We start from the raw sequence: 25,381 nt of genomic DNA, 5'->3' as shown, positions 1-25,381 counted from the left end.
TGGAACTCTCTTGTGAACGAGACAGTTTTAGTGAGCTAAGATAACAGGGAAGTTATTCACATGATTAGCACTTCACAAAGAAATAATGCACCATGATTGATGCATTTTTTTGGCGGTGGCGGAGATTGCTTGCAGCTGCGAAGTACACATCTTTTCGGTAAAACAAATCCATTTCTAATGCTGGGTATTTGCTACATTCATCATGTTATAAATATCTCTACATTGATGGGCTTTGCATGAGTGGGATGGATGGAGCTCCAGAGAAAGGAGGCTAAGAGAAATTAGCTTAGTCATACCTGCATTGAGGCTCCCCACTGTTAATATGCAAATTCTGTTACAGCTGTTCAGTTTGTTGTTTTACTGCCACTTGCACATTTACATGGAAATGTTTCAACATTATTAGTATTGCCTTGAGATGTGGGATATCAGTTTGTCATTGTTTTTAAAAGGAAGAATATCTGGGAGTATTACTTTGTCATAACATCTTTACTGTGCTAAAGTGTACACAAGTTGACCTTGATCTACAATACGTTGCAGCCTGTGTGTTTTATAGCAAAAATTATTTCTCTTAGTTGAGTAAAGCCGAATCACAAATGAAGTATAAATATAGCTAGCGAACTGGCTATCATAATATGCACCCATGCACATCATGAGGTAAAAGCAGACCGAATCAGACACCCAGGTGAGCCAATCAACATACAGAACACGACCAATCACCAGACAGAACACCAGAGGGGGGCTTCCAACTATAAAACACACGAGGCATCAGCACTCCGCCTCTTTCCACTGGTGGCAACTGTAGTGACAGTCAGGATGTACAAATCATTCAACACCTTCTACATGTGGATCAGAGCTAGCCTGGTCTAGATAGTTAATGTTAGTTTACTTAGAGTATTAGAGGGTCAACTCACAGGCAGCTGTGTGCTTCATAACTGTAGTCAATAAATCTTATTGAACCAACGCCTACGTTTGGTGTATGCTTGATCATTTAACTGCATCGTGTTGCAGTGTGTGTTACCCCAGGTTGAATAACACAACACTGGCCCAGGAAGAATAGAGCACCAAAGCCATTGTATCCTGTGTTCTTTGGATTGGTGGTAACCTGCATCTTTGCATGTTGTTAGTAAAATAATTGAAACACAATTGTTTTTAAGTTTGATTATGTCTGTCTGCTGTCCAAACAGTTAGATTCCGTCTTTAAAGCGACTGCACCAAGCAAAAAATGAGCAGAGGCGCTGTCTGCTCACTTATTAACTACTGTTGAAATGGCAATGCATCAAGACAAGCTCCATCACCATATGATCCTCATTTGAAAGACTGGCAACTTCTTGCAATCAGATTACATAAAATGGAAAAGTCGGCCAGACCGATACCAGATATTTGGTTTTTTACCTTGCAACTGAAAGTGACAGAGTGGGCACTATCTTCCGGCCTCGTTACTCATGCTCAAGCATAACAAGACCGGTGAATAGTGGGAGAGGCCAAAAACGAGAACCGCGCCAGGTGCCAAACAGTGCTCTTTTTTTTTTTAAAAACGTGAACCTGAAGGAAGAGTTTTTGTGGGCAGCCAAGGAGGGGAGTAGCCATCTTTGCTCACAGGCAAAAAGACCGGGGTGCTGGCCTTGCCCCCTAGTGCTCGGCGGGGACCCTGCGCAGGGGTGGGCTGCCATGGTAGGGTGTGGGGGGGCAATCGTTCGCGGTACCACTGTGCCAACTCTTGGATCCCAACCCCATTCTGGAGGCAACCCCTGTCCCTGCCCATCTGACCCACCAATCACCCATAACCCCCACCAACTGCTGAGGCCTCTGGCCATACAGCTGAAGGCTATCGCTAATAGAGAATCGTGGTTAAGTGAACATTTGACACATGCCAAGTGGGTAGGCAGGCCATGTAGAACAAAGAAGAATACAGCACAGGAACAGGCCCTTCGGCCTTCCAAGCCTGCACCGATCACGTGTCCTATCTAGACCAACCGTCTGTATCCTTCTATACCCCGTCTGTTCATGTGCCTTCCAGATAAGTCTTAAAGGTCACTAACGTATCTGCCTCAAGCACCTCACTTGGCAGTGCATTCCAGGCCACCACCACCCACTGTGGAAAAAAGAACTTCCGCCACACATCTCCACTGAAGCTTCTCCCCCCACCCTTGAACTTGTGCCCCCCTTGTAATTGTTATTTCCGCTCTAGGAAAAGCCTCCAACTGGTCACCCTATCTACACCCCTAATAATCTTATAAACTTCTATCAGGTAGCCCCTCAGTCTCTGTCTCTCTAGGGAGTCTCTCTAGGGAGAACAATCCCAGTTTATTCAATTTCTCCTCAAAGCTAATACCCTCCATACCAGGCAACATCCTGGTTAACCTTTTCTGTACTCTCTCCAAAGCCTCCACCTCCTTCTGGTAGTGCGGTGCCCAGAATTGGACACAGTATTCCAAATGTGGCCTAACCAGCGTTCTATATAACTGTAACATACTTTTCGAGCTTTTATACTCGATACCCCGTTCTATGAAGGCAAGTATGCCATATGCTTTCTTTACCACCATTTCCACCTGTGCTGCCACATTTAAGGATCTGTGGACCTGCACGCCCAGATCTCTCTGTGTCTCTATGCTCCTGACCGTTCTGCCATTTATTTTATAGCTCCCACCAAAATACATCACCTCGCATTTGTCCGGGTTAAATTTCATTTGCCATTTCTCTGCCCAATTTTGCAGCCTATCTGTATCCTGTTGTATTCTTTGACAATCTTCATCACTATCCACAACCCCTGCAATCTTAGTATCATCCACAAACTTGCTAATCAGACCCACTACGTTTTCTTCCAAGTCATTTATATATATTACAAAGCGCCGAGGTCCCAGAACTGATCCTTGTGGAACACCACTAGTTACAGGCCTCCATTTGGAAAAAACATCCTTCCACTGCTACCCTCTGTCTTCTGTGGCAAAGCCAGTTCTGGATCCATCCTGCTAATTCACCCCTGACCCGATGTAATCTTTTGCATCAGCCTGCCATGAGGGACCTTATCAAATGCTTTACTAAAGTCCATGTGGCTAACATCCGCGAGGCCTCGTTAAGTGAACCATTTAACATTGAATAGTGTTGTCGGTCTCGCCGGGCCAAGCGGCAGGAAAATCGCGGCAATTCCCGCTCACTACAGCACTTGGAAATTCTTCTGGAGAATCGCGCCCGTTATTTTCTTGCTGTGCTTCTCTAAATTGGGTTTAAGAATAAATCATGTGAAATTCTGTTGTTTCCTGTGTAGCTTTGACAAAATGTTTATCTGAAGGTAGAATTGATAAATATATTATCTAGCTTTATACAATCAACCTCACTCGATGTGGTTTCGCATTCACACTCTATTTATTTGTTTGACCTGGGGAAAGCTTTTGTAAAACCTATTCCTTTCGTCCATAATTGTAAACGTTAATGCTGTTAAAATGTGGATCAAGCATCTGTTATAACAAGAAAATATATATTTTTTAAAATTTAGATTCATCAGTACAGGGTTGCCACAACAGCTAAGGATTGCTCCATCATGATAGCGCTTTCTCCTTGTCCTGTGGAGGAACGGTAAGAAGGTCTATCATTGGCAATGTTGTAAAATGGTATGAATTAAAAAATAATAAATGCTGGAATACATAACAGTCCAAGAGAATCCGTGAAAGTGAAAGACAGGTTAGGATTTTCTTTATCTTCATCAGGGTGAAGTTCCTACACCCAGAATTTCCCCCTTTGCAGGAATTGGGCATTTGTAAGATTATTTAATTGAGACAAGTTATGATATGGTTTCACCTGTTTGAATCTGAGTATTTCTGACTTTCTCAAATTAAAAATTGTCGACAGCTTTGTGACAAACCAGAATTCTGGTCCATTTAAATTTCGAGGCACTAGAATAGGAGTAGGAGTGTGAGATCTATGTTGTGCCGGTCTGTGCCTGCAATATTAAACTGATGTTGAATCCTATTATTTGCCGATTGTCCAGGTTAATCAGGTAGTTCTTGCGTGCAGTTGATTCCATAATACAGTCAAGTTTTATATTGTTGGCTTCCTATATTTTTTCTTGAGTTATTAAATTCACTTGCGTTTAGTGGAATTTTCCTATCACATGGTCACAGGAGACACTTCGCTTTACAAGGTGACCTTGCTAGCTCTTTGAAGATCTGCTTTCAGCAAAACATGTTGTATTAAGGCCTTTGTGCTGAGGCATCTTCATAATTTCTGATTTTCTTCCAATCTGGTTTTGAATGCCAACTCTCATCCCACACTTACCTATATGGAACTAGACTTTCCTTTGCAGGAAAAGATGGGGAAGTTTGGGAATGCATTGTGATTGCTTCAAAGGATCAAAAGGCAATTAAAGAAGAGGAAAGCCTTTCTAGTTCATCCATTCTGAAGTCCCTTCATTGCAACATCCGACTGGTCCATGAATGTTTCTGGGATATCTAAGCTGTTATCTCTTGTACTGGGGTTGTGTACTCTTAATACTTATCTCTATCTATTTATATATATATATATATATATTCTTCATAATTTTTAAATTAGTGTAGCCTCTGCATCAATTGCTAGCTGTGATAAAACTTTCCATTTTCCCAAGACTCTAAATATTTTGTTTGTTCATCCAAATGTTAGTTCTGAATACATGCTCCCTTGTTGGAATTTCACCCAATTATTAGAAATAGTTTTCACTATTTACTCACTAAGAAATTCTAAGAATTCAGAAACCTCTCTATCTTGGTGCACTGAAAATAAATCAAGTTGTTTTTCTGAAACTATGATCTCAGTCATGGTATAATTTTGGTTAATCTTTACCTTGCAGCACGGTAGCATAGTGGTTAGCACAATTGCTTCACAGCTCCAGGGACCCAGGTTCGATTCCCGGCTTGGGTCACTGTCTGTGTGGAGTCTGCACGTTCTCCCCGTGTGTGCGTGGGTTTCCTCCGGGTGCTCCGGTTTCCTCCCACAGTCCAAAGATGTGCAGGTTAGGTGGATTGGCCATGCTAAATTGCCCTTAGTGACCAAAATTGCCCTTGGTGTTGGGTGGGGTTACTGGTTTATGGGGATAGGGTGGAGGTGTGGGCTTGGGTAGGGTGCTCTTTCAAAGAGCCAGTGCAGACTCGATGGGCCGAATGGCCTCCTTCTACACTGTAAATTCTATGAGTTGTCTATAGTTCTAATGTTCTTTCCATAAGGGGGTGCTGTGAACTGCAAATAATACTCCCAAACAATGTCTTGTACAAATGGAGGAATTACACATCAGTCACAGGATATGGTTAGCGACTTTTAAGTTCTCAGTAGGTTGGGAAAACTGAAAATCTTATATTCATTGCCCAACCTTAGTTGTGCTGGTGTTCTGTGATATCACTGCATTTATGAATCTAGGTGATTGAGATTACGAACACCCAGGTAGTGGGTTATGGCATTGTGGCATTGTCACTGGACTAGTAATTCAGTGACCAAGGGCAAGCTCTGGGGACCTGAATTTGAATCCAGGCAGGCCAGATGGTGAAATTTGAAAGTCTAAAACACCGTTGTTGTAAAAGCCCATCTGGTGCACAAAGAGGAAGGAAATCTGCCATTCTTACCTGGACTGGCTTACATGCAACTCCAGACCCATCTCTTAAAAACACCCTCTGAAATAGAGGGCAATAAATGCTGGCCCAGCCAGGGACATCCACATCCCATGAATGAATAAAAGAGGCTCTATCGTAGTAAGGGTAGCCTTGGATAGATGCTAGACTGACAGGAATTAAACAGGGAAAGAAGCGTTGAGTGGTAACAGCATTTAAGGACCATGGAGAGGAAAGGAAAATTATGAAGTGATTGGAGGAGTTGGGATTGAAGCTTTTTTGGGGAAAAATCCATAAGCCATTTTTAGAGAAATAAGAATACTCATGCCAACACTTCCTTTAATACGTTTGACTAGTAATCTACTACTTTTGTTAAATTACCAAGAAAAATCTTGTCCAAGAATTCATGGAGTCTGTTGGGCTGTTTCTACATCGTGGTCAGACCTTGCTGACTGGAGCACACCACAGAAAATGATAAATGTACTCCCTATGTCTCTGTCTATTGATTTCATGGGACAAGTATCATTGGCCATATCTTAGTGCATCATATGGCATCTTCAGTACTTGCATGTGATTATCAAATTCAGTGCCTCAGTTTTATTTTTAGAACTGGAACTTAGAGATGGAAGATTGTTTTATATAGAACATACATTGCAGAAGGAGGCCATCCGGCCCATCGAGTCTGCACCGACCCACTTAAGCCCTCACTTCCACCCTATCCCCATAACCCAGTAACCCCACCTCACCTCTTTGGTCGCTAAGGGCAATTTATCATGGCCAATCCACCTAACCTGCAAGTCTTTGGACTGTGGGAAGAAACCAGAGCACCCAGAGGAAACCCACGCAGACACTGGGAGAACGTGCAGACTCTGCACAGACAGTGACCCAGTGGGGAATCGAACCTGGGACCCTGCCACTGTGAAGCTACAGTGCTATCCACTTGTGCTACCGTGCTGCCCCAAATTTATGTTGTCCATTGGCAAATATTAATGATTGAAAACTGAATTCTTATGTTATCTTAATTTCTACCGGGATATTTGTGGGTTCAGTGGAAGATGTTGGTAGGGGTCAGGAACAGGCAGAGTATCGGGAGGAAGATAATGTTGCCTTCATGAATGCAAAGTAAAAATATTAAAATAAATGTGTTGATGACTTGGTTAAAATGCTATTTTAATGGAGACAGATTTGATTTAGATGTTTATAAATAGTATATAGTGTAATTTCAAATCTGTGTATTTTAGTTCAAATAATACTTGATATATCTTCCAATTACACAAATCTTTTTCTTCACAGGCCCGAGCCAAGTACCATAATTCAGACGTCAAGGGCTTGCTTTGTATATTCTGTCTCTGTTCTAGATTTGGATCCCAAACCATATGAGAACATTGCACACCAATACAAACTTGATGGGAAGATAATAAACTTTTACGTGCAGAGCATGAGGGGCAAAAAGGATGTTACCACTCCAAACTTCTACAAGGAAAATGAAGAATGTACACTGTTTTTTCATTCAGCATGAGATTTTTTAGGGCATTGCTATTCACCTGAAAAGTAAAAGGACTGCACTGACTGAAAGACCACCTGAGAAGTTTCAGAAATATCTGTCCTGAGTAGATTTGAATATTGAAGTTGGCAAGAATAATTTTTAATTGATTGTGAGCGTAATTCACTAAACTTACTAGAGATTGGTTTGACCAATAAGAAAAATAGCACTAAACCGCTTTTATTGAAAAATCCAATAACTGTCATCTTGAAAGTAAAACTACAGATTGCAAATACTAAAGCACCATAATTAAGGGGTTTGGTCGAGTCAGTTGATTTAAGGTTTCAGACTGCTTTGTTATCTTGAGCGTGGGGGATATTCTTTAAAAGCAGCTAAGTCACACAGCACTGAAATATGATCAGTAACAACATTTTAAGGAAAGTCATGCATTTCTTATTGCAGTTTTAAAAAAAGTTTTAAATGTGCGGGTTAAGGCCATAGTCATTAACTTGATTAAAATTGCTCATTTTCTTGACTTTGGCTCATCACAGGAATTGCTGCTGGGAGTGACATTTGCTTTTTCACTACTTTTGTGGCAGTTCAGTGAATATTGCCACAGTTGGTGCACATGTCTGTTCTAACTTCTTATAGTTCTACATCTGATCTAATCACTTTAGAACAGGGCCATTGAAATTGCAAATTTTGTGGTTAAGTAACCTTTGACATCTCAAAATGGCTTGCAAGAGTTAGGGCAAAGAATTACAAGTGGAAGCAATGTTTTTATTAAGATGCCATATGACTATAATTACGTTCCCAAATTTTTAACAGATACTTGATACTAAACTCATTTTCAAGAAAACAAATCGCAAAACATGTAGCTTTATTGTTTAACCGTCTTCTGAACTTCAGGATTAGAATTAAACTTGGGAAGGAATGGCCCTGGAAGTTGTGCTGTTTTTTTAAGAGTCCTTTATTTTATGTGGGGCTATTATTTTGCTGCCAGCAGTGCATTACATATCCCGAAGTAATTCACTTTGGAGCAGTAAAAGTTTTGACAAGTTTATTAAGCAATATATAAAGGGTGGGGTGGATTCTGCAATTCTGGGGCTCTTCTGAATGCATTTCTAGAAAATTAGAGGCACGCAGTGATTGATATTCAATTCACTGAAATACAGAGTGAAATAATCGTCGGTCTCTGCCTGGCTAGTTCGCAAGTTGCATTTCCAGTGAGTGCCAGATTGCAGAGACACCTCCAGTTGATGGAGATTTTTTTGTTTAAATAAATTAATGCTTATCCTAGGAAATTATTTTTATTCCCAACTGTAATAAATTGATTTAGTAATACCTGTTTAAAAGGATCACTCAAAATATGCACTGAACTGTGATGTCCATTTAACCAAAATCAAAATGCTGCTTCAGTGTGTGAATGTTTGTTTACAAGTATGACTAATGTATACAATAGCAGAGTTAAAGTGCTAAATGTGGAAAAAAATGGTGCTATTTAAATGAACTGTTCAAGTCAACATCACTGAACTGCATTTCTGGCAGCAGCGAATAGAGCCAGAGACACTCCAAACAGTGGGGGAGTGTGTGCTGGGGGTAGAATAAACTGAGCACAAGCATTTTGGAAGAGTGACATAATGGGGCACTGAAAGGCTCCTTGAAATAGGAGTAGCACAGATTTCATGAGAATAACATTGGGGTTGCTATTTCACCACTGATTCTTTAAATGCAAATGTAAATTGAGGGAGAATGGAATAAGTTACGTCAAAACATCATTTTTATAACTCCGCAAACGTTTTTGCAGATTTATTTACCAGCTTTACTAGTTAACTTTAACTGCTCTTTGCCAGTTTTGCTTGAGTTTTGCCAAACGGTCTCTTTGTGCAATTAAAGCAGTGTACAGCTCCAAAATTTCTGGGTGAAAGTCAGGAAGGACCGACGTAGAAATTATTTTAAAATCTGGGGATTTTTGTAGAGGATTATAACTGAACAAAAACTTTATTCACCATATCATGCATCACTTACTGGAGACCGTATAAGCAGAGAAATTAATTTGATGTGGTGGGCAACCTGTGCTTTTTAGACAATTTTGGTTGGATTTTGTGACCTTTGATGTCATTGTTGAATTAAACTATCTTTATTCTATACCCTGCTTTCCTTGATGTCTACCAGGCTGCAAACTATTCTACTCGAGTGAAAAAACTGAATACAAATGTTATTTAACTAACCCTTGGCTGAGTGAAGCAAACTAGCAATTTAAAGCAATTTTAAAATTTGCCCATAATCTTTTTTTCTGGATTGGTGGGTGTACAGCTCTCCTACCCATGCAAAGAGCTACCAAGAGCACTTATTTCATGATCAAGGTGGGTATGAAGCTTGCGATTCATTTGGCGTCCAAGGTGCTGTGACGACATGCACTTTTTACATGCATGTTGTGGCCTGGAGCTATGGGTAACATTTTTCCATCACATGACTGACCAGGAATCTGTCCCTCTCTTACCACCTGCCATTGTTGTGTTGGAATATTTTTGCAGGTTGATGATCAACTGGCTGTGTCAAAAGCACCTTCCTTGGGCATCTCAAACAAACGCAAGAAGCATAAGACATGGGGGCAGAATTAGGCCATTCAGCCCATCGACTCTACTCGCCATTCAATCATGGCTGATATGTTTCTCATCGTCATTCTCCTGCCTTTTCCCGATAATACCTGATGCCCTTATTAATCAAGAATCTATCTATCTCTGTCTTAAAGACACTCTGATGTGGCCTCCACAGCCTTCGGCGGCAAAGAGTTCCTCAGATTCACCACTCTGGCTGAAGTAATTCCTCGCATCTCTGTTTTAAAGGATTGTCCCTTCAGTCTGAGGCTGTGGCCTCAGGTTCTAGTTTCTCCTACTAGTGGAAACATTCTCTCTACGTCCACTCTTAGTCCTGTAAGTTTCAATAAGATTCCCCCTCATTTTTCTAAACTCAGAGTCCAACCCAGAGTCCTCAACCGCTCCTCATATGACAAACTCTTCATTCCAGGGATTATTCTTGTGACTACACCCTTCCTTAGATACGGGACTCAAAACTGCTCCCAATACTCCAAATGAGGTCTGACCAGAGTCTCAGAAGTACATCTTGCCCCCTTGACATGAATGCTAACATTGCATTTGCCCTCCTAACTGCAAACTGAACCTGCACGTTAACCATAAGAGAATCATGAACTAGGACCCCCAAGTCCTTTTGTGCTTATTTCCTAAGCCGTTTCCCATTTAGAAAAGTATGCCTCACTTTTCACATTGTATTCCATCTGCTACTTCTTTGCACACTCTCCTAGCCTGTCCAAGTTCTTCTGTAGTCCTCCTGATTCCTCAATACTACCTGTCCCTCTACAGATCTTTGTATCATCTGAAAATTTAGCAACAATGCCTTCAGTTCCTTCTTCCAGATCGTTAATGTATATTGTGAAAAGTTGTTGTCCCAGCACCGGCCCATGAGGCACACCACTAGTCACCGGCTGCCATCCTGAAAAAGACCCCTTTATCCCCACTCTCTGCCTTCTGCCAGTCAGCCAATCCTCTATCCATGCCAGGATCCTACCCTTCACACCATAGGCTCTCAACTTATTTAACAGTCTCTTATACGGCATCTTGTCAAAGGTCTTCTGCAAATCTAAATGGATCACGTCCACTGGCTCTCCTTTGTCTGTCTAACTTCCTTGTTACCTCCTCAAAGTACTCCGACATGACCTCTCCTTGATGAAGGCGTGTTGACTCAGTCCTATTTTTCATGTACTTCCAAGTACTTGGCAATCTCATCTTTAACAATGGACTCTAAAATCTTACCAATGACCAAAGTCAGGCTAACTGGCCTATAATTTACCATCTTCTGCTTCCCTCCCTCCCTTAAACAGGGGTGTTACATTAGCCATTTTCCTGACCTCTGGGACTGTTCCTGCCTCCAGTGATTCCTGAAAGATCACCACCAATGCCTCCACAATCTCCAAAGGGTCTTAGAACCCTAGGGTGTAGTCCATCCGGTCCAGGTGATTTATCCACCTTCAGACCTTTCAGTTTCCCCAGAACCTTCTCCTTAGTGATGGCCACTGCACTCACCTCTGCCCCCTGATTCTCCTGGAGCTCTGGCATCCCACTGGTGTCTTCCACAATGAAGACTGACACTAAGTAACTATTCAGTTCCTCTGCTATTTCTTTGTTTCCTGTTACTACTCCAGCCTCATTTGCCAGTGGTCTAATGTCTATTCTTGCCTCTCTTTTACTTTTATATATTGAAAGAAAACTCTTGCTATCTTTTATATTACTAGCTAGCTTAGGCTCATATTTCATCTTCTCCACCCTTATTGCTTTTTTAGTAGTACTCTGCTCACTTTTAAAGGCATCCCAATCCTCTGGCTTCCCACTAATCCTCGCCACCTTTTCTGCTTTTTCCTTTATACTGACCTTGACTTCCCTCGTCAGCCATGGATGCTTCGTCCTCCTCTTAGCAGGTTTCCTCCTCCTTGAGATGAATTTCTGTTGTGCCTCTCAAATAACCCCCAAAACCTCTTGCAATTATTGTTCCACTGTCTTCCCTGCTAGGCTCCCCTTCCATTTAGTTCTTTGTGGTTACCTTTATTCAATTGTAATATCATTACATTTGATTTTAGCTTCTCCATCTCAAACTGCAGGATGAATTCCATTATATTGTGGTTACTGCCCCCTAAGGAATCTTTTTTAAAAAGAATTTACAGAACAGGAGGAGGCCATCCGGCCCATTGAGTCTGCACCGACTCTTGGAAAGAACACCCTACCTAACCCCACACGTCCACCCCGTAACCCCACCCAACCTTTTTGGACACTGAAGGCAATTTAGCATAGCCAATCCGCCTAACCTGCACATCTTTGGACTGTGGGAGGCAACTGGAGGAAACTCACGCAGACACTGGGAGAACGTGCAGACTCCGCACAGTGACCCAAGCCAGGAATTGAATCTGGGACCCTGGAGCTGTGAAGCAACTCTGCTAACCACTGTGCTACCATGCCGCCCACTTCCTTCACCTTAAGTTCCCATATCAAGTCTGCCTCATTACACATCAGCAAATCCAGAATTGCTTGTTCCCTAGTGGGCTCTACCATAAGCTGCTCCAAAAAAATCATCTCGTTGCGATTCCACAAATTCTTGCGATCTGCTACCTACTTGATTTTCCCAGTCCACCTGTATATTGATGTCACCTGTGATTATTGTAATATTGCCTTTCTTATATGACTTTTCTATCTCCTGATTCATTTTCTGCCCTACATCCTGACTATTGCTAGGGGGCCTGTACATAACTCCAGTTAGGGTCTTTTTTTCCTTTGTGATTCCTCAACTCTACCTATACAGATTCTATACCTGCCGATCCTATATCGCTTCTTGCAATCTATTTAATTTCATTCCTTACTAACAATGCATATGCTATCAGGTCGCAGGACCTGAAACCTCTAGTAGAATAAAGTGGCCAAGTAGAACAGCAATAATCACCTGGGTTAATTTTATTAAGAAATAGTGTAGGCAATCTTGAGGAAAACATTATTATTGCTTTTTAAGACCCTTGTTGGAAGTCTACTAAATAACCATGGGAATAGTAACATATCTTTCACTGCCCTGGGAGGTTAGCATTGTATGTGCAATGGTATGAATGAAGAGACAATGCTAATTACTATTGGGTATAATTATTCTGCATATTAGATTGCATTTCATCTATCTCCGAGAAGCTGTATTGAATATTCTTAACCTGAATTATTGAAATGATTCCTGTACTTACACACCTATATCAGTCATACATCCTGCTCCTCAAGTTAAATTTATTGTTTTCATCCAAAACCACCTTTCTAATTTGATTTGATTTTTTTTGGATGACTTACAGAAAGGAAGGGAGTCTTCTTTAGTAAAGCATGAACTGAGACATAGCCTCTTGTCAGGAATTTGGAGATATTCCTATTTTTATCTATCCAGTTCAGCCTATATTCAGTGGAGTTTAGAAGAATGAGATTTTTTTTAAATCATAAGGGGGCTTGACAGGGTAGATGCTGAGGATGTTTCCCTTCTTGGGAGAATCTAGAACTGGGGGCACATTTTAAAAATAAGGGGTTCCCACTGAAGACTGAGGAGAAATTTCTTCTCTGAGGGAGATTAGTGCTTGAAACTCTTTTCCAGAGAGCAGTGGAGGCATGGTTGTGATTCATGAGAGAATGGAGATTTATAGGAACAGGTAGGAGACTGGAGTTAAGATCACCAATGATTGTACTGAATCGGAGAGTACTGCTCAAAGTCTTATTTCTTACGCCCTTTTTTCGTTACTTCCTCCTGTCAATTTACAGTACTAACAGCTCTCTAGCGTCTCCCTCCCTAAAAAACAAACCACCATTCCCACACACAAGCCCTTTGCATCAACTTAGGAGTGATACTGTCTTTGGACAGTGCATTCAGTAGTGGAAATAGATCAAATCCAGGAACCCCTGCCATATTTCCCCTCAAGACCCGGTCTGTATGGCTTGATTCCATGCCACGAGATGCACTTGCTTACCAAAAAAAAACCTTGTGTTTAATATCTTAAAAGGACAGGTTGCATATTTTATATTTGGTGTCACTTCATTTCTATGAATCCTGTGTATCACAAATTGAGCAGCCTGGCATTAGCACCCTATTGCAAATTGAAGTTCAAACCAAGCAAAAGATGGGCAGTTGATAAATGGAAACAAATTGTAGCAGTACTATGACATTTAAAAAAATGTTACAACTGGGAAACAAGTTATTTAATGAATTTGATAAATGCCCGAGATCTATATTGGTCAAAATGGTACAGTTTTAGTAAAATTTATTGAACATTTTAAAAAAAGTGCCCAATTAATTTCCCCCCCAATTTTAACGGGCAATTTAGTGTGGCTAATTTATCTACCCTGCACATCTTTTGGGTTGGGGGGATGAGACCCATGCAGACAGTGACTCGGGGCCACGGTGGCGAGAGGCAGCAGTGCTAACCACTGTGCCACCATGCCGCCCGGTAAAATTGATTTTTAATTCTGCATAGTAGTATTTATATTCAAGGTAAAGTGATAATTGGATGAGTATTTCTGTGACTGTAAATTCTTTCTATTAAACAATTGATAAAGCAGTTTTACCAGTTAAATAATTTACTCAACTACTCCTGAACACATTAAATGTTCATATTACTAGCTCACTAGCCATGTTTTAAACTTATTTGAGCATGGTTGGAAATCCACAACTCATATGCTTAACATCAACTTATCTTACACCTGCAAGTTAATATTCGGCCAGCTATGTTGAGAGGTTTTGCAGCACACTCCTGTTATGAACATGACCAAGTGTTACTTTTAATAAAAATAGATCATCTAATGTGATTGTCATACTCCTATTGCAATTTCTATCAGTCCCTTAAAACAAGTTTATTTCCTGACTAGAGCAACTGGAGCTGATGCATTGTGAATGATCTGTGATAATTGTTTTGTGTATGATTGAATTATGTCCATCGCCATCAAGTTTGAACACTGAAACTTAGAGTAGCGTGGTGGTTGTGAAGTGAATCAAAATTGTTAACAGCACAACAAACCGTATGCTGAGTGAAAGGATTGGTTTGCCAATTTAAAAGGTTTTTTGCTCTTCTGATACAAAACCGCCAGACCATTCCACTAAATACAGTGATTTACCATAGTGAACCACCCTCCAATTTGTTGACTTGCAAACAAGCCACAGAGAAATATAATTCAGTTTTGTCTTTGGTTCTCTGTTATAGCGTTTCTACAAAAAAGAAAACGAGTGCTGTTTCTGACCATTAGTTACTCTTACCACTATACACTGTATTTAATGGATTTTAAAAAATAGAGCAATTATGAAATAGGCTGTGAATTAATTACCATTGTATGAATAAAAAAATAGGTTTACATTTAAGAAAGCACATTTGAAAGCCAATTTCAACAGACTGCTATGGTACCGATGACTTGTCTTGCGCATATTATTGCAATAGAATTTGCCCTGTATTTGTAAATATTCTTTGGCAATTTGTATTTAAATGCTATATTTATTTTTCATGTGACAGTGCCATAGGAGAAATGAAATGTATTTGTGGCATGTCCTGTTGTACAAAATACTTCAAAAAGATGTAAAGTCAATAAAAATGATCATGTCTGTAGAAAAACAAAAGTACATTTTTATTTAAGAAAAAGGAAAACATTTTTCCATAAGTGAAAATCAGTGTTGACTTTAAGCTTGCTTTCACATCAGTTTAATTAAGCAATCTATTGCAGCCTCAATTCCAAATAGGCGTAGAAGACTTCTAAAGCTGCTGGGTGCATTGTCCACAACCTTTTTGGTTTCGAAGTCCAGTGCTGTAGGGAAAAGTTCAGGATTTCTTTGTTACTCAAACTGTTGCAGTAAAATAGATTAATTTGTGACTGCTATTTTATTAATAAATATCATTTCATAAAGTTCCACCATTGGTGGGTTGATGTCTTAACTGATTTGTATTAGTAGCACATGTTGCTGATGTGGAAGTTGAAAATATATTCCATCAAAAATCAGCTGTAGAATCCCACCAGCTCAAATTGACACTCTGCCACGGTTTGAAAGTGGGAGGGAAAATATGTTTGCCAGACAACACAACGGACATGTCCTGTGCCTGGTTGACTGGGATCTACCCTCAGTTAGAAAGCAGGCTGTTTAACATCGGTGTAGACATAGTAAGGGAATTAAAACATGACACTTGGAATTTTTTTTTTTAACCTGTTTTCTTTAAAGGGCCATAATCAGGAAGATTTTGTGTTCAACAGAATAAATCCCATAAAGTCAACTATGCCACATTTCATTGTTAGTACCAGCAGCCAATAATACTTTAATAAGTATAATACTTGTATATTGCTACATGTTTGTTCTTACTAGACTTATTCTGACAAACCTGAAGTTTTTAGATTACAATCTACATGGGAGTTTAAGAAAAATATTTACACAGCTGCTAGCTGAAGGATTACTCTACCCCAAAAAGGGTCCAAAGAGAAAAATGGTAGAAATCCTAAAATATTCTAAACCTCAGCAAATCTGCAATCTTAAAACTACATAGTCTACTATCAGTGCTAAACCTACACACACACACAAACCTTTACTTTTAGCAGAAGGACATAATCTTTATTAGTGTCACAAGTAGGCTTACGTCAACACTGCAATGAAGTTACTGTGAAAATCCCTTAGTCACCACACTCGGGTGCCTGTTTGGGTACACAGAGGGAAAATTCAGAATGTCCAATTCGCCTGAAAAGCATATCTTTAAGGACTTGTGGGAACGAAGCCATAGCATCCGGAGGAAACCCACGCAGACAGTGACCCAAGCCGGGACTGGCGCTGTGCAGCATCAGTGCTAACCACTGTGAAACCGTGCCACCCAGTTACACCAGGAGAAATATATATACACGAGCATTATTTCATACTTGCCCTCTGCTGGTATTTTTGTCAAGAGATCCAGAACTGGAGTGACAACGCCTTTTTCACTTACAAATATTTTCCAGAAAATCTTCAGCTCAACCCTGTAAGAAAAACATTTCAATTTGCTGGAAATGCACATTTTGCATCGGCATTTGGAAAATACTTATTTTCCATAAGAAAGCCCTTTTGATTTTTAGAGGACAAAATAACAGGCAAAAGATCCAGAATAATCTAGTACGGTTTCATGAGCATACCTTAAAAATGTTTTAAAAAGGCGGTGATGGGGATGTGCTGAGTGGACGCACAAAAGATAACTCCTCCTAAGACCCCAAAATTAGGCTTTACTCAAAATAGCCTGCTAAAACGGGAAAATGTATCCCCTCACCCAACTTAACAACAGCATAAGAGGCCGAGCAATAGTAGCTCCAGGTGCCGCAAAGAAACAAAAAGCGACAGAAGCCAGAAGAAACGAGTGCTCGAGGCGGCAGACGGCATCAGAGAGAGGGACCGGCAAACCGCACACTGAACCCCCCCGCATCCAGGAGAACGGGCTGGGAAAACAGCAACAAAGGCAGCAGTGATCACCTGAAGGGATTGGAATGATCTGAGACACACTTTGTGCAGGACTACTGTTTCGCTCTGAATCTGGGAGCCAAAGCGAAGGAGCGAGGGCAGCGAAGCACAGGGGAGGGTGAGGAGGATGAAAACGGGACATATAGGGAGGGTGAGGAGGATGAAAAGAGGGGACATATATCAAGCGAAGGGTAAGCTTATCACTCTCGGGAGGTAGGGGGATGGGCTCCACACTAACAGGACAGCTAATGCCAGGAGGTTTGAGTGAGGGGGAGCAGCTGCGGCGCATCTCCCGCAGAGAGAGTGCCTGGCGATGGGGGATACACCACCAGTAGGGCGATAGCTAGGGGGTAAATGGGGAAGGGGGATTAAGGAGAGGACAATAATAGAATGAGTGGGGGGGGGGGGGGAAACAGAATCATGAGAAACAAGGGGGTAAGGCTTTAGGCTGGCTACAACAGGGTACACGTGGCGATATAGAACAAAATGGCACCGCAAACAGCCACTTTTTAAGGGTCCCAAACAAACGGACACCCCAGCGACACCACATAACATAAACACAGTTGGCGGCCATGTTGGGTGGCCCCTAACAAAGGGAAACCCGGAGTGCTGGGTCGATCCCGCAGGAAGAGGGGATTAACCCCCCCCCCCCCCCCCCCCATCCGAATAATCACCGGGAACGTAAGGGATTTAATGGCCCAGTGAAAAGATCCAGCGTCTTCGCCCATCTGGAAAGTATGAGAGCTGACATAGTCTTCCCCGAAACGACAACACGCCTGAGGGAGAAGGATCGGCTTTGGGTAAGAAACGACTGGGTTGGACAGACATACCATTTTTGCTACGGGACGAGAGCCAGGGCGGTAGCCATACTGCTAAATAAGAGGACAGCATTTGCCGTAACAAGGATGAACATAGAACATAGAAAATACAGCACAGAACAGGCCCTTCGGCCACAATGTTGTGCCGAACCTTTGTCCTAGATTAATCATAGATTATCATTGAAATTACAGTGCAGGAGGGCATTTGGCCCTTTGAGTCTGCACCGGCTCTTGGAAAGAGCATCCCACCCAAACTCAACACCTCCACCCAACACCAAGGGCAATTTTGGACACTAAGGGCAATCTATTACGGACCAAGGGGGATGGTATTTCATGGTCAGCGGTGTCCTGGAAGGGGTTAACCAGTGGTCCTGGTTACCGTGTATGCTCCCAACTGTGAGAACAGCGAGTTTATTTAAAAAGTCCATGGCGAAAATCCCCAACATAAATACCCACCAAACTAATCATAGGGGCGGGACTTTCATGGTGTACAGGTCCCACGGATGGACAGATCAAACCCCAAATCGGGGAAAGCATAAAATATGGCGAAAGAACTGAACACTTCTATGAGGCAGATGGGGGGGGGGGGGGGGGGGGAGAGAAGAGAGACCCATGGATGTTCACACACCTAGGGGAGAGAGGGAGTTCTTCTTATCCCAAGTACACTGGGTATACTTGCACATCGATGTCTTTGTAGTGGAGAAATCGGTGCTTCCAGGGATAGTAAGAGCGGAATACTCCATGTTCGTAATCTTGGACAACGTTCCACACAATATGGATGTGAGTTTGGAGACGGGCTGTGGCCAACATCCCTCTTGCTGATAAGGCCATAAATGGGTACATCACCAACAACCAGAATGGGGTGGTCTCACCCTCCATGTTCTGGGAGGCGCTGAAGGCCGTGATTAGGGGAGAGATAATCGCCTATAAAACACGCAGAGACAGGCAGGAGACGGGGGCTAGGCAACAACTGGTCGACCAACGGTATTCCGAGGCACCGATTGTGGAGCTTCTGGTGGAGAGGAGGAAGCTACAAATGGACTTTGACCTACTCGACACTGGGAAGTCAGTGCACCTGCTCCGCCAGACACTGGGGACCTTCTACAAACACGGAGCCAAAGCCAGCTGGCACATCAGCTGAGAAAGCAGGCAGCCACAAGGGGAATGGCTCAGATCTGGGACAACAATGGCAGACTAGTTACTGAGCCTAAAATGGTCAATGAGGCCTTCAACCGGGAACTGTACACCTCAGAGCCCTGGATGGGGACTCGAGGATGTGCAGGTCCTCGATGGACTGGACAAGCCAGCATGGGGAGATACAAAGCGGGGACTGGAAGCACCACTAGAACTGGGAGAAGTCATGGAGGGCATCAACTTCATGTAGGCGGGAAGGCTCCGGGACCAGATGGATTCCCGGCGGACTTCTACAAACAATTCGCACCAGCAATATCTCCACACTTGCGGGAGTTCACAGATTTGTTAGCAAGGGGCATCCTGCCTCCAGTGCTAGCACAGGCATCAATCTCGCTGATACCCAAGAAAGACAAAGATCCGACAGAATGTGGGTCCTACAGACCAATTTCTCTGCCCAATGTAGACGTGGAAATACTGGCCAAGATCTTAGCCAAACAATTGGAAAACTGCATGCCAGAGGTGGTCGCAGAGGATCAGATGGGCTTTGTTAACGGGAGACCGCTAACATCGAACATCAGGCCCCTGCTGAGCATGATACTGACCCCCACCCGGGGAGAGAACATCAGAGGTGATCATCTCCCTTTATACACAGTCGAATGGAAGTACCTCAGAGAGGTACTTTAGTGGTTTGGGCTCAGAGCAGGGTTCACATGGATGAAACTCCTGTGAAGCGCTCCCACGGTGAGCGTGTGGACTCAAATACATCCAGGGGGACAAGGCAGGGATGCCCGCTGTCCCCGCTCTTATTCACCCTGGCGCTCGAAGTCTTGGCGATCGCCCTCAGAGCAGCGAAGAATTGGAAGGGGATCCAGAGAGGGGGCAGAGAGGACAGAGTCTCACTCTATGCAGATGACCTGCTCCTCTACAACTTGGACCCCTAAAGCAGCATGGAAGGGGATCATGACGCTCCTAAAAGAGTTTGGAACCTTCTCGGGCTATAAACGCAACGTGAGAAAAAGTGAAATCGCCCCAGTGAACCCGCAAAGGAGCTGGAGAGACTTTAGTTTAAACAAGCTCAAAACAAATTTGGCTACCTGGGGATCTAAATTGCTCACGGCTGGACGTGGATCCACAAATGGAACCTGGCTAGTCTGGCAGAGGAAGTAAAGAAGGACCTGCAGAGGTGGGACGCACACCCACTCTCCCTGGCGGGGTGGATACAGATGATCAAGATGATCGTACAGGACAAACTCCACCTCCACATGCGCAAGGCTAAGCCTAATGCTGCTGAAAGTGGGACACTGAGCACACCTAACTAGAACCCGAATGAGCAGGTTCTTCTCAGAGGTGGAGGACAAATATGAACGGAGAGACCCAGCCAACCACACCCACATGTTCTGGGCATGCCCCAGACTAGCCAGGTTCTGGACAGCCTTCTTCGAGGCAATGTCCAAGGTTGTGGGTGTGAGTGTGGAGCCATGCCCCAAAGTGGCAGTCTTCGGGGTATCAGACCAGCCAGAACTATTCATGGGGAGGGGGGCCTGCGTCCTTGCCTTTGCCTCCCTAATCGCTTGCTGAAGTATCCTGCTCGGCTGCCAATCAGCAGCACCGCCCGAAGCTGCAGACTAGCTGGCCGACCTGTCGGCGTTTCTCCAATTGGAGAAAATCAAATTCGCCATCCAGGAGTTGGACCTGGAAGCCATTCACCAACTTGTTCCAGGACCTGTTTGTAGCCAACAGCCAATAAAGAGGGGGTGGGGGAAGAAATAGACGAGCCATGGTTCGCAAAAGGGGGGGGGAAAGGAAGAGCAAAATCCCACAAGAAGACCGCAAGAAGGGGCACAGAGGCATGGGAATAAACCCAAGGGCAGAAAGTAAACTAGAGGGCAGAATAACAGACAATAAAACACAAGCCAGGGCCAACAACAGGCAATGTAGCAGGGGCGTATTTGGGTGAATTTGTTTGATTTTGTCTTTTTTTCATTATTACATTTCTCCTTGTAGCATGTAACTCTTTAGTTTTTCATAATGTTCAAGCTAGAAATATGTAATATAAAATGAATTGTCAAATATACAATGTGAAAATCCAATAAAGATATTTTTAAAAATAGGCAATTTTTAAGGATGTTTTTCCAAATCTATGATGGGACTAGGAATATTAAGCACATTTTCATAAAACACAATAGATTTTTATCAAGCACAAAGGATGAATTTGATATTTTGCAAGGTTGACATAGAAGGAATCAGGAATTAATGAACTGAGGGAAACAACACTTTTTGGTACTATCACCTGGTGAAGCAAGGGGAAACTAGATAATACTCGAGGGGAAATAAGAAATTCTGAAGTAGGATTAGAAGCAACTCATGGAGATTGAAAGCAATATTTGACAGTTTTTTGGTTTTTGCAATGGTGCTTTCTACATGTAAATATAGGCTGTTAAAAGATAACCGTGCGCTTATGTGGGGACAGAGCCATCATGGGTAAGCTGCAACTGTACATTGGGACCATCAGAAACTGTGTTTAAAATTGGTTCACAGTAACCCCATGCTAAATGCTAACTTATTTGATTTTCATGGAAATGAATACATTTTATCAATATACTAACTATCAATGTAGTACATGAAGTACTTTAATGTGTTAATGCAAACCAAAAGAATTTGGTTTAATGATGAAACCGACTTATGAAGCCTTTCATTTAATAAATGCACTCTTCATTAATTTAATGTTAATCATTGAGGTAGTTTTGCAAAAAAAATGTAAAAGTGGTCTCACCCAGGAAGTTTGGAGCATTCCAATATCAGATATTCAGCATTTGATCCCTCTGGAAGTCTTACTACCTCAGGATATTTCTCCTGCAAAGAAAGGAGAGTTGCACATAAACTACTCAACACTCCTACTGTGGCACAATATTGAATGAGATTATTTGAAAAACAAAATAGGGAGCTGATTTACAAAGTGCATCACGTATAATTGAAAAGCTGGATTACCAACAGACAGTACGGAGACATGTTTCACCACTATTCCTTTAGCTTGTAGCTCATACTCTGATAGCAAGTCCAATATTAAAAATAACAGTTGCTTTTAAGAAGTGGATATGCCAGTTATACCTGCTGAGGTTGACAATCAGGAACTCCTTTGGTCTATGGATATTGGAAATCATGGAAACCCAAATATGATTTTATTCAACAAAATGGTGCGTACAAATGGTGTTAATATTGCTTATGTTGAGGATACTATTTTTACTTTATTCCAAAAAGCAATTACATGTGTCAGCTGGAACACATTTGTGGTTATCTGAAGGGGCTGTGCACAATGAAGCTCAAGGAAAAATAACTTTAATTAAAATCATGCAATCAGTAGATTAATAATAATTAAAAATGCCTTTAATATTCCAATATAAATGCCTGTCATCAATTTTTGTAGTAACCTTTTGCTTTTCGTAGGTGTCAGCATTTTTATGTAATGCTTATTATATCACTTGTCACATTTGTGCACTGGAAGTTCCACAAATAATAGCTGTTTCTTACAAAAATGTACAATTTCAAAAGGCTATCAACAGGATCATATTCACAGTATGTTTTCTGTATTGATTTGTTGTTCGTCTTCTGTAGTTTTGGCTTTTAACACCCAAATTAAGTCTATAAAATTTTATCCAGTTGATCTAAGTGCTCATTACAATCATGAGCTTAAATATAGAGCATGCAAAATCCACAACTTGCATTTTTAATAGCGCTCTTCATATTGAGGCATATATCAGACACTTTCACCAGGAGAGGCAGAGACCAAATAGGAACAGCAGGATGAGGGAGCAAAAGTGTTTTGGAACAAATTCTAGGGAACAGTGGCATAGTAACCAAAGAATCGCTCTTCAAGAAAGCATACGGAATGCTTGCCTTCATTGGACGGGGCATTGAGTATAACAACTGGCAAGTCATGCTACAGTTGTATAGAACCTTGGTAAGGCCACACTTGGAATATTGCGCACAATTCTGGTCGCCACACTACCAGAAGGATGTGGAGGCTTTGGAGAGGGTGCAGAAGAGGTTTACCAGGATGTTGTCTGGTCTGGAGGCTGTTAGCAATGTGGAGAGGCTGAATAGACTTGGACTGTTTTCATTAAATCGACAGAGGTTGAGGGGCAACCTGATAGAGGTCTACGAGATTATAAGGGGCATGGATAGAGTGGATGGGCAGGCACTCTTTCCCAGGGTGGAAGGGTCAGTCAGCAAGGGGCATCAGTTTAAGGTCCATGGAGCAAAGTTAGGGGAGATGTGCGAGGCAGGTTTTTTAGACAGAGGGTGGTGAGTGCCTGGAACGCATCGCCAGGGGAGTTTGTGGAAGCAGATACATTAACGGCATTCAAAAGGCATCTCGACATATACGTGGATAGGATGGGTGTAGAGGGAATCGGCACAAGGAAGTGCTGAGGGTTTTGGCCAAGGTTGGTATCATGACCGGTACAGGCTTGAAGGGCCGAAGGGCCTGTTCCTGTGCTGTATTGTTCTTTGAAAGGAGAGAGCAGCATAGATTTGTAATCCAGAAGTGGGAATGGAGAGTGTGCAATGGGTTGCAAGATTTGAGAAGGCTGCGCCAATCAGGCTGTGGAGGAATGTGAAAACGAAGCAGAGGATTTTGAAAGGCTGATTGCTTGGGTAGCTGTCTGGCAACTTTCATTAATTGGAGCAACCATGGAAATCTTTCTGGCTAGCAGTTTGTTTAAATTGCCTTGGGGTATTATCTGAGCAATTGGACCCTGGTTAGCACATTAATGAAGTATTGGCTTAACATTAAAATTACCATGTGGCGGATTCGGAGCAGGAGAAAGCTGCTCAATTTTAACTCCTGTCTGGTTTCTACTGGGCAGATGGGTAAATTCCCCTTTGGCAATATGAAGCCAGATAAGAATATTCAAGTTGTTTTATTTTACAGCAAATGTAGATGCAGAGTGTAAGTTGTAGCAAACTCATTTCAAAGGACCAAAAATGAACTGGACATGTTGGGAAAAGGACATTCCATTTTAAAAGGACAGATTGCTGTACAAACCATGAATCAGGCAGACAACTGAATCAAGACAAACAGGCCATGAGTCATGAAATGCCCGATCTCATTCAAAGAGGGGCAGGTGAAATGCAAATCACTTACTGCCCTGGCCAGAAGGAACCACAATACCTTAATGGGAGAACAATTAAAGTATTTTCCAGCGACCATTGTCAAGAGACAAGGGGCAGTTGAAATGCAAATCACTTGCAGCCCTGGCCAGACGGAACCACAATACCTTAATGGGATAACAATTAAAGTTGTCTCCAACGACCATTGTCAAGAGACCAGCAGAAACCAGAGACATTGCAAGCTTTTGTAAGGGCACTGATTAAAATCAAATTACATTATGACACCTTTTGGTTGGGGAACTTAATCACTTCCATCCTGTCAACAATCAGAAAGGCTTCCTTTGTCCTGGAACTCACCTGTGGGAGATCAGTATTTGGCCCATTCAGGGTTTTGCCCTTAAAATGACAAGTCTGAGGAAAGAGAAAATGCTGGAAAATCTCAGCAAGTCTGGCAGCATCTATCGGGAGAGAAAGGAGCTAACGTTTCGAGTCCGATGACTCTTTGTCAAAGCCTGAGGAACTGTTTGAAAACTCTACTCTCCTGCCTGACACGCTTCGCCTTGCTGAAAACAGACCACGAGAACCGGAGGAACAACAGCCGCAAGGACTGGCCAGCTTGGAAGAAGATCTAAAGAAATCTGTGCCAACGTTTTGGTTAACTTTCCTGTCCCTGGAGCGGGGAGTATATTCCTCCAGCTCACAGAAAACTCCCAATTAGTATAGTTTGTTGAGGTTTGGGGTGGGTGAGTGAATATATCTGTGTATGTGTGTTTGCGGGCGCTAAAGAATTTTCGATGTGCCGTTTAGTCTCTTGTTTTACACATAGTATTTCATAATCGGTGTTTGTGTGTGTGGGTTAATCTGAGTTGCATAAGACATAATTTCTCTTGAATAAATCAATTATTTTAAAACTACCATTATTGTGGTCTCACCTTCCTTTCACTGTCCGCTCTGGTCGAGTCACAATAATTGCCAGGACATAATCCCGTAGTCAAGGACCAGAAAAGCGAATCTGAGCGCTTCGAACATGCTCACACAAGAGAGGCTACTAGTCAGTAATAAACAGTGGTCCCTCTCTCTCGTGAAGTTGCACTAGTGGGGCACCTCCGGGTGACATTTCATCATCACAAGAGAGAGACTCACACAGGCGTAGGTGGCAGTCAAGGTAACTGGTGTGGCATAAGGACAACCTCACTGGTTAGGTATAAACAGTGAAACTTGTCCCCCCTCTCTTA

At 42.3% G+C, this 25,381-nt stretch overlaps 2 protein-coding genes across 5 annotated transcripts in view; one reads left to right on the top strand and one right to left on the bottom strand.

Annotated features, from left to right (window-relative positions):
• Positions 1–9,201, top strand: part of ippk (inositol 1,3,4,5,6-pentakisphosphate 2-kinase) — a 105,460-nt gene extending 96,259 nt beyond the window's left edge. The window contains exons 12-13 of the mRNA XM_072472640.1: positions 3,494–3,573; positions 6,864–9,201. Coding sequence (XP_072328741.1) covers positions 3,494–3,573; positions 6,864–7,089 — 306 coding nt within the window. The 3' untranslated portion in view covers positions 7,090–9,201. The remainder of the gene's footprint in view (positions 1–3,493; positions 3,574–6,863) is intronic.
• Positions 9,202–15,225: 6,024 nt separating this feature from the next.
• The window catches only part of cenpp (centromere protein P), a 452,755-nt gene continuing 442,599 nt past the window's right edge, over positions 15,226–25,381 (bottom strand). For all 4 annotated transcript variants that reach the window (XM_072472643.1, XM_072472644.1, XM_072472646.1 and 1 more), the window contains 3 exons: positions 21,811–21,890; positions 16,522–16,613; positions 15,226–15,425 (listed from right to left, as the gene is read on the bottom strand). In XM_072472643.1, coding sequence (XP_072328744.1) covers positions 15,313–15,425; positions 16,522–16,613; positions 21,811–21,890 — 285 coding nt within the window. In that variant the 3' untranslated portion in view covers positions 15,226–15,312. The remainder of the gene's footprint in view (positions 15,426–16,521; positions 16,614–21,810; positions 21,891–25,381) is intronic.

Source organism: Scyliorhinus torazame, chromosome 13 (assembly GCF_047496885.1).
Source record: "Scyliorhinus torazame isolate Kashiwa2021f chromosome 13, sScyTor2.1, whole genome shotgun sequence".
In the NCBI taxonomy this organism is placed as follows: Eukaryota; Metazoa; Chordata; class Chondrichthyes; order Carcharhiniformes; family Scyliorhinidae; genus Scyliorhinus; species Scyliorhinus torazame.
The sequence above is the reverse complement of the archived record's forward strand: the minus strand, read 5'-3'. Positions and strand labels throughout refer to the sequence as shown.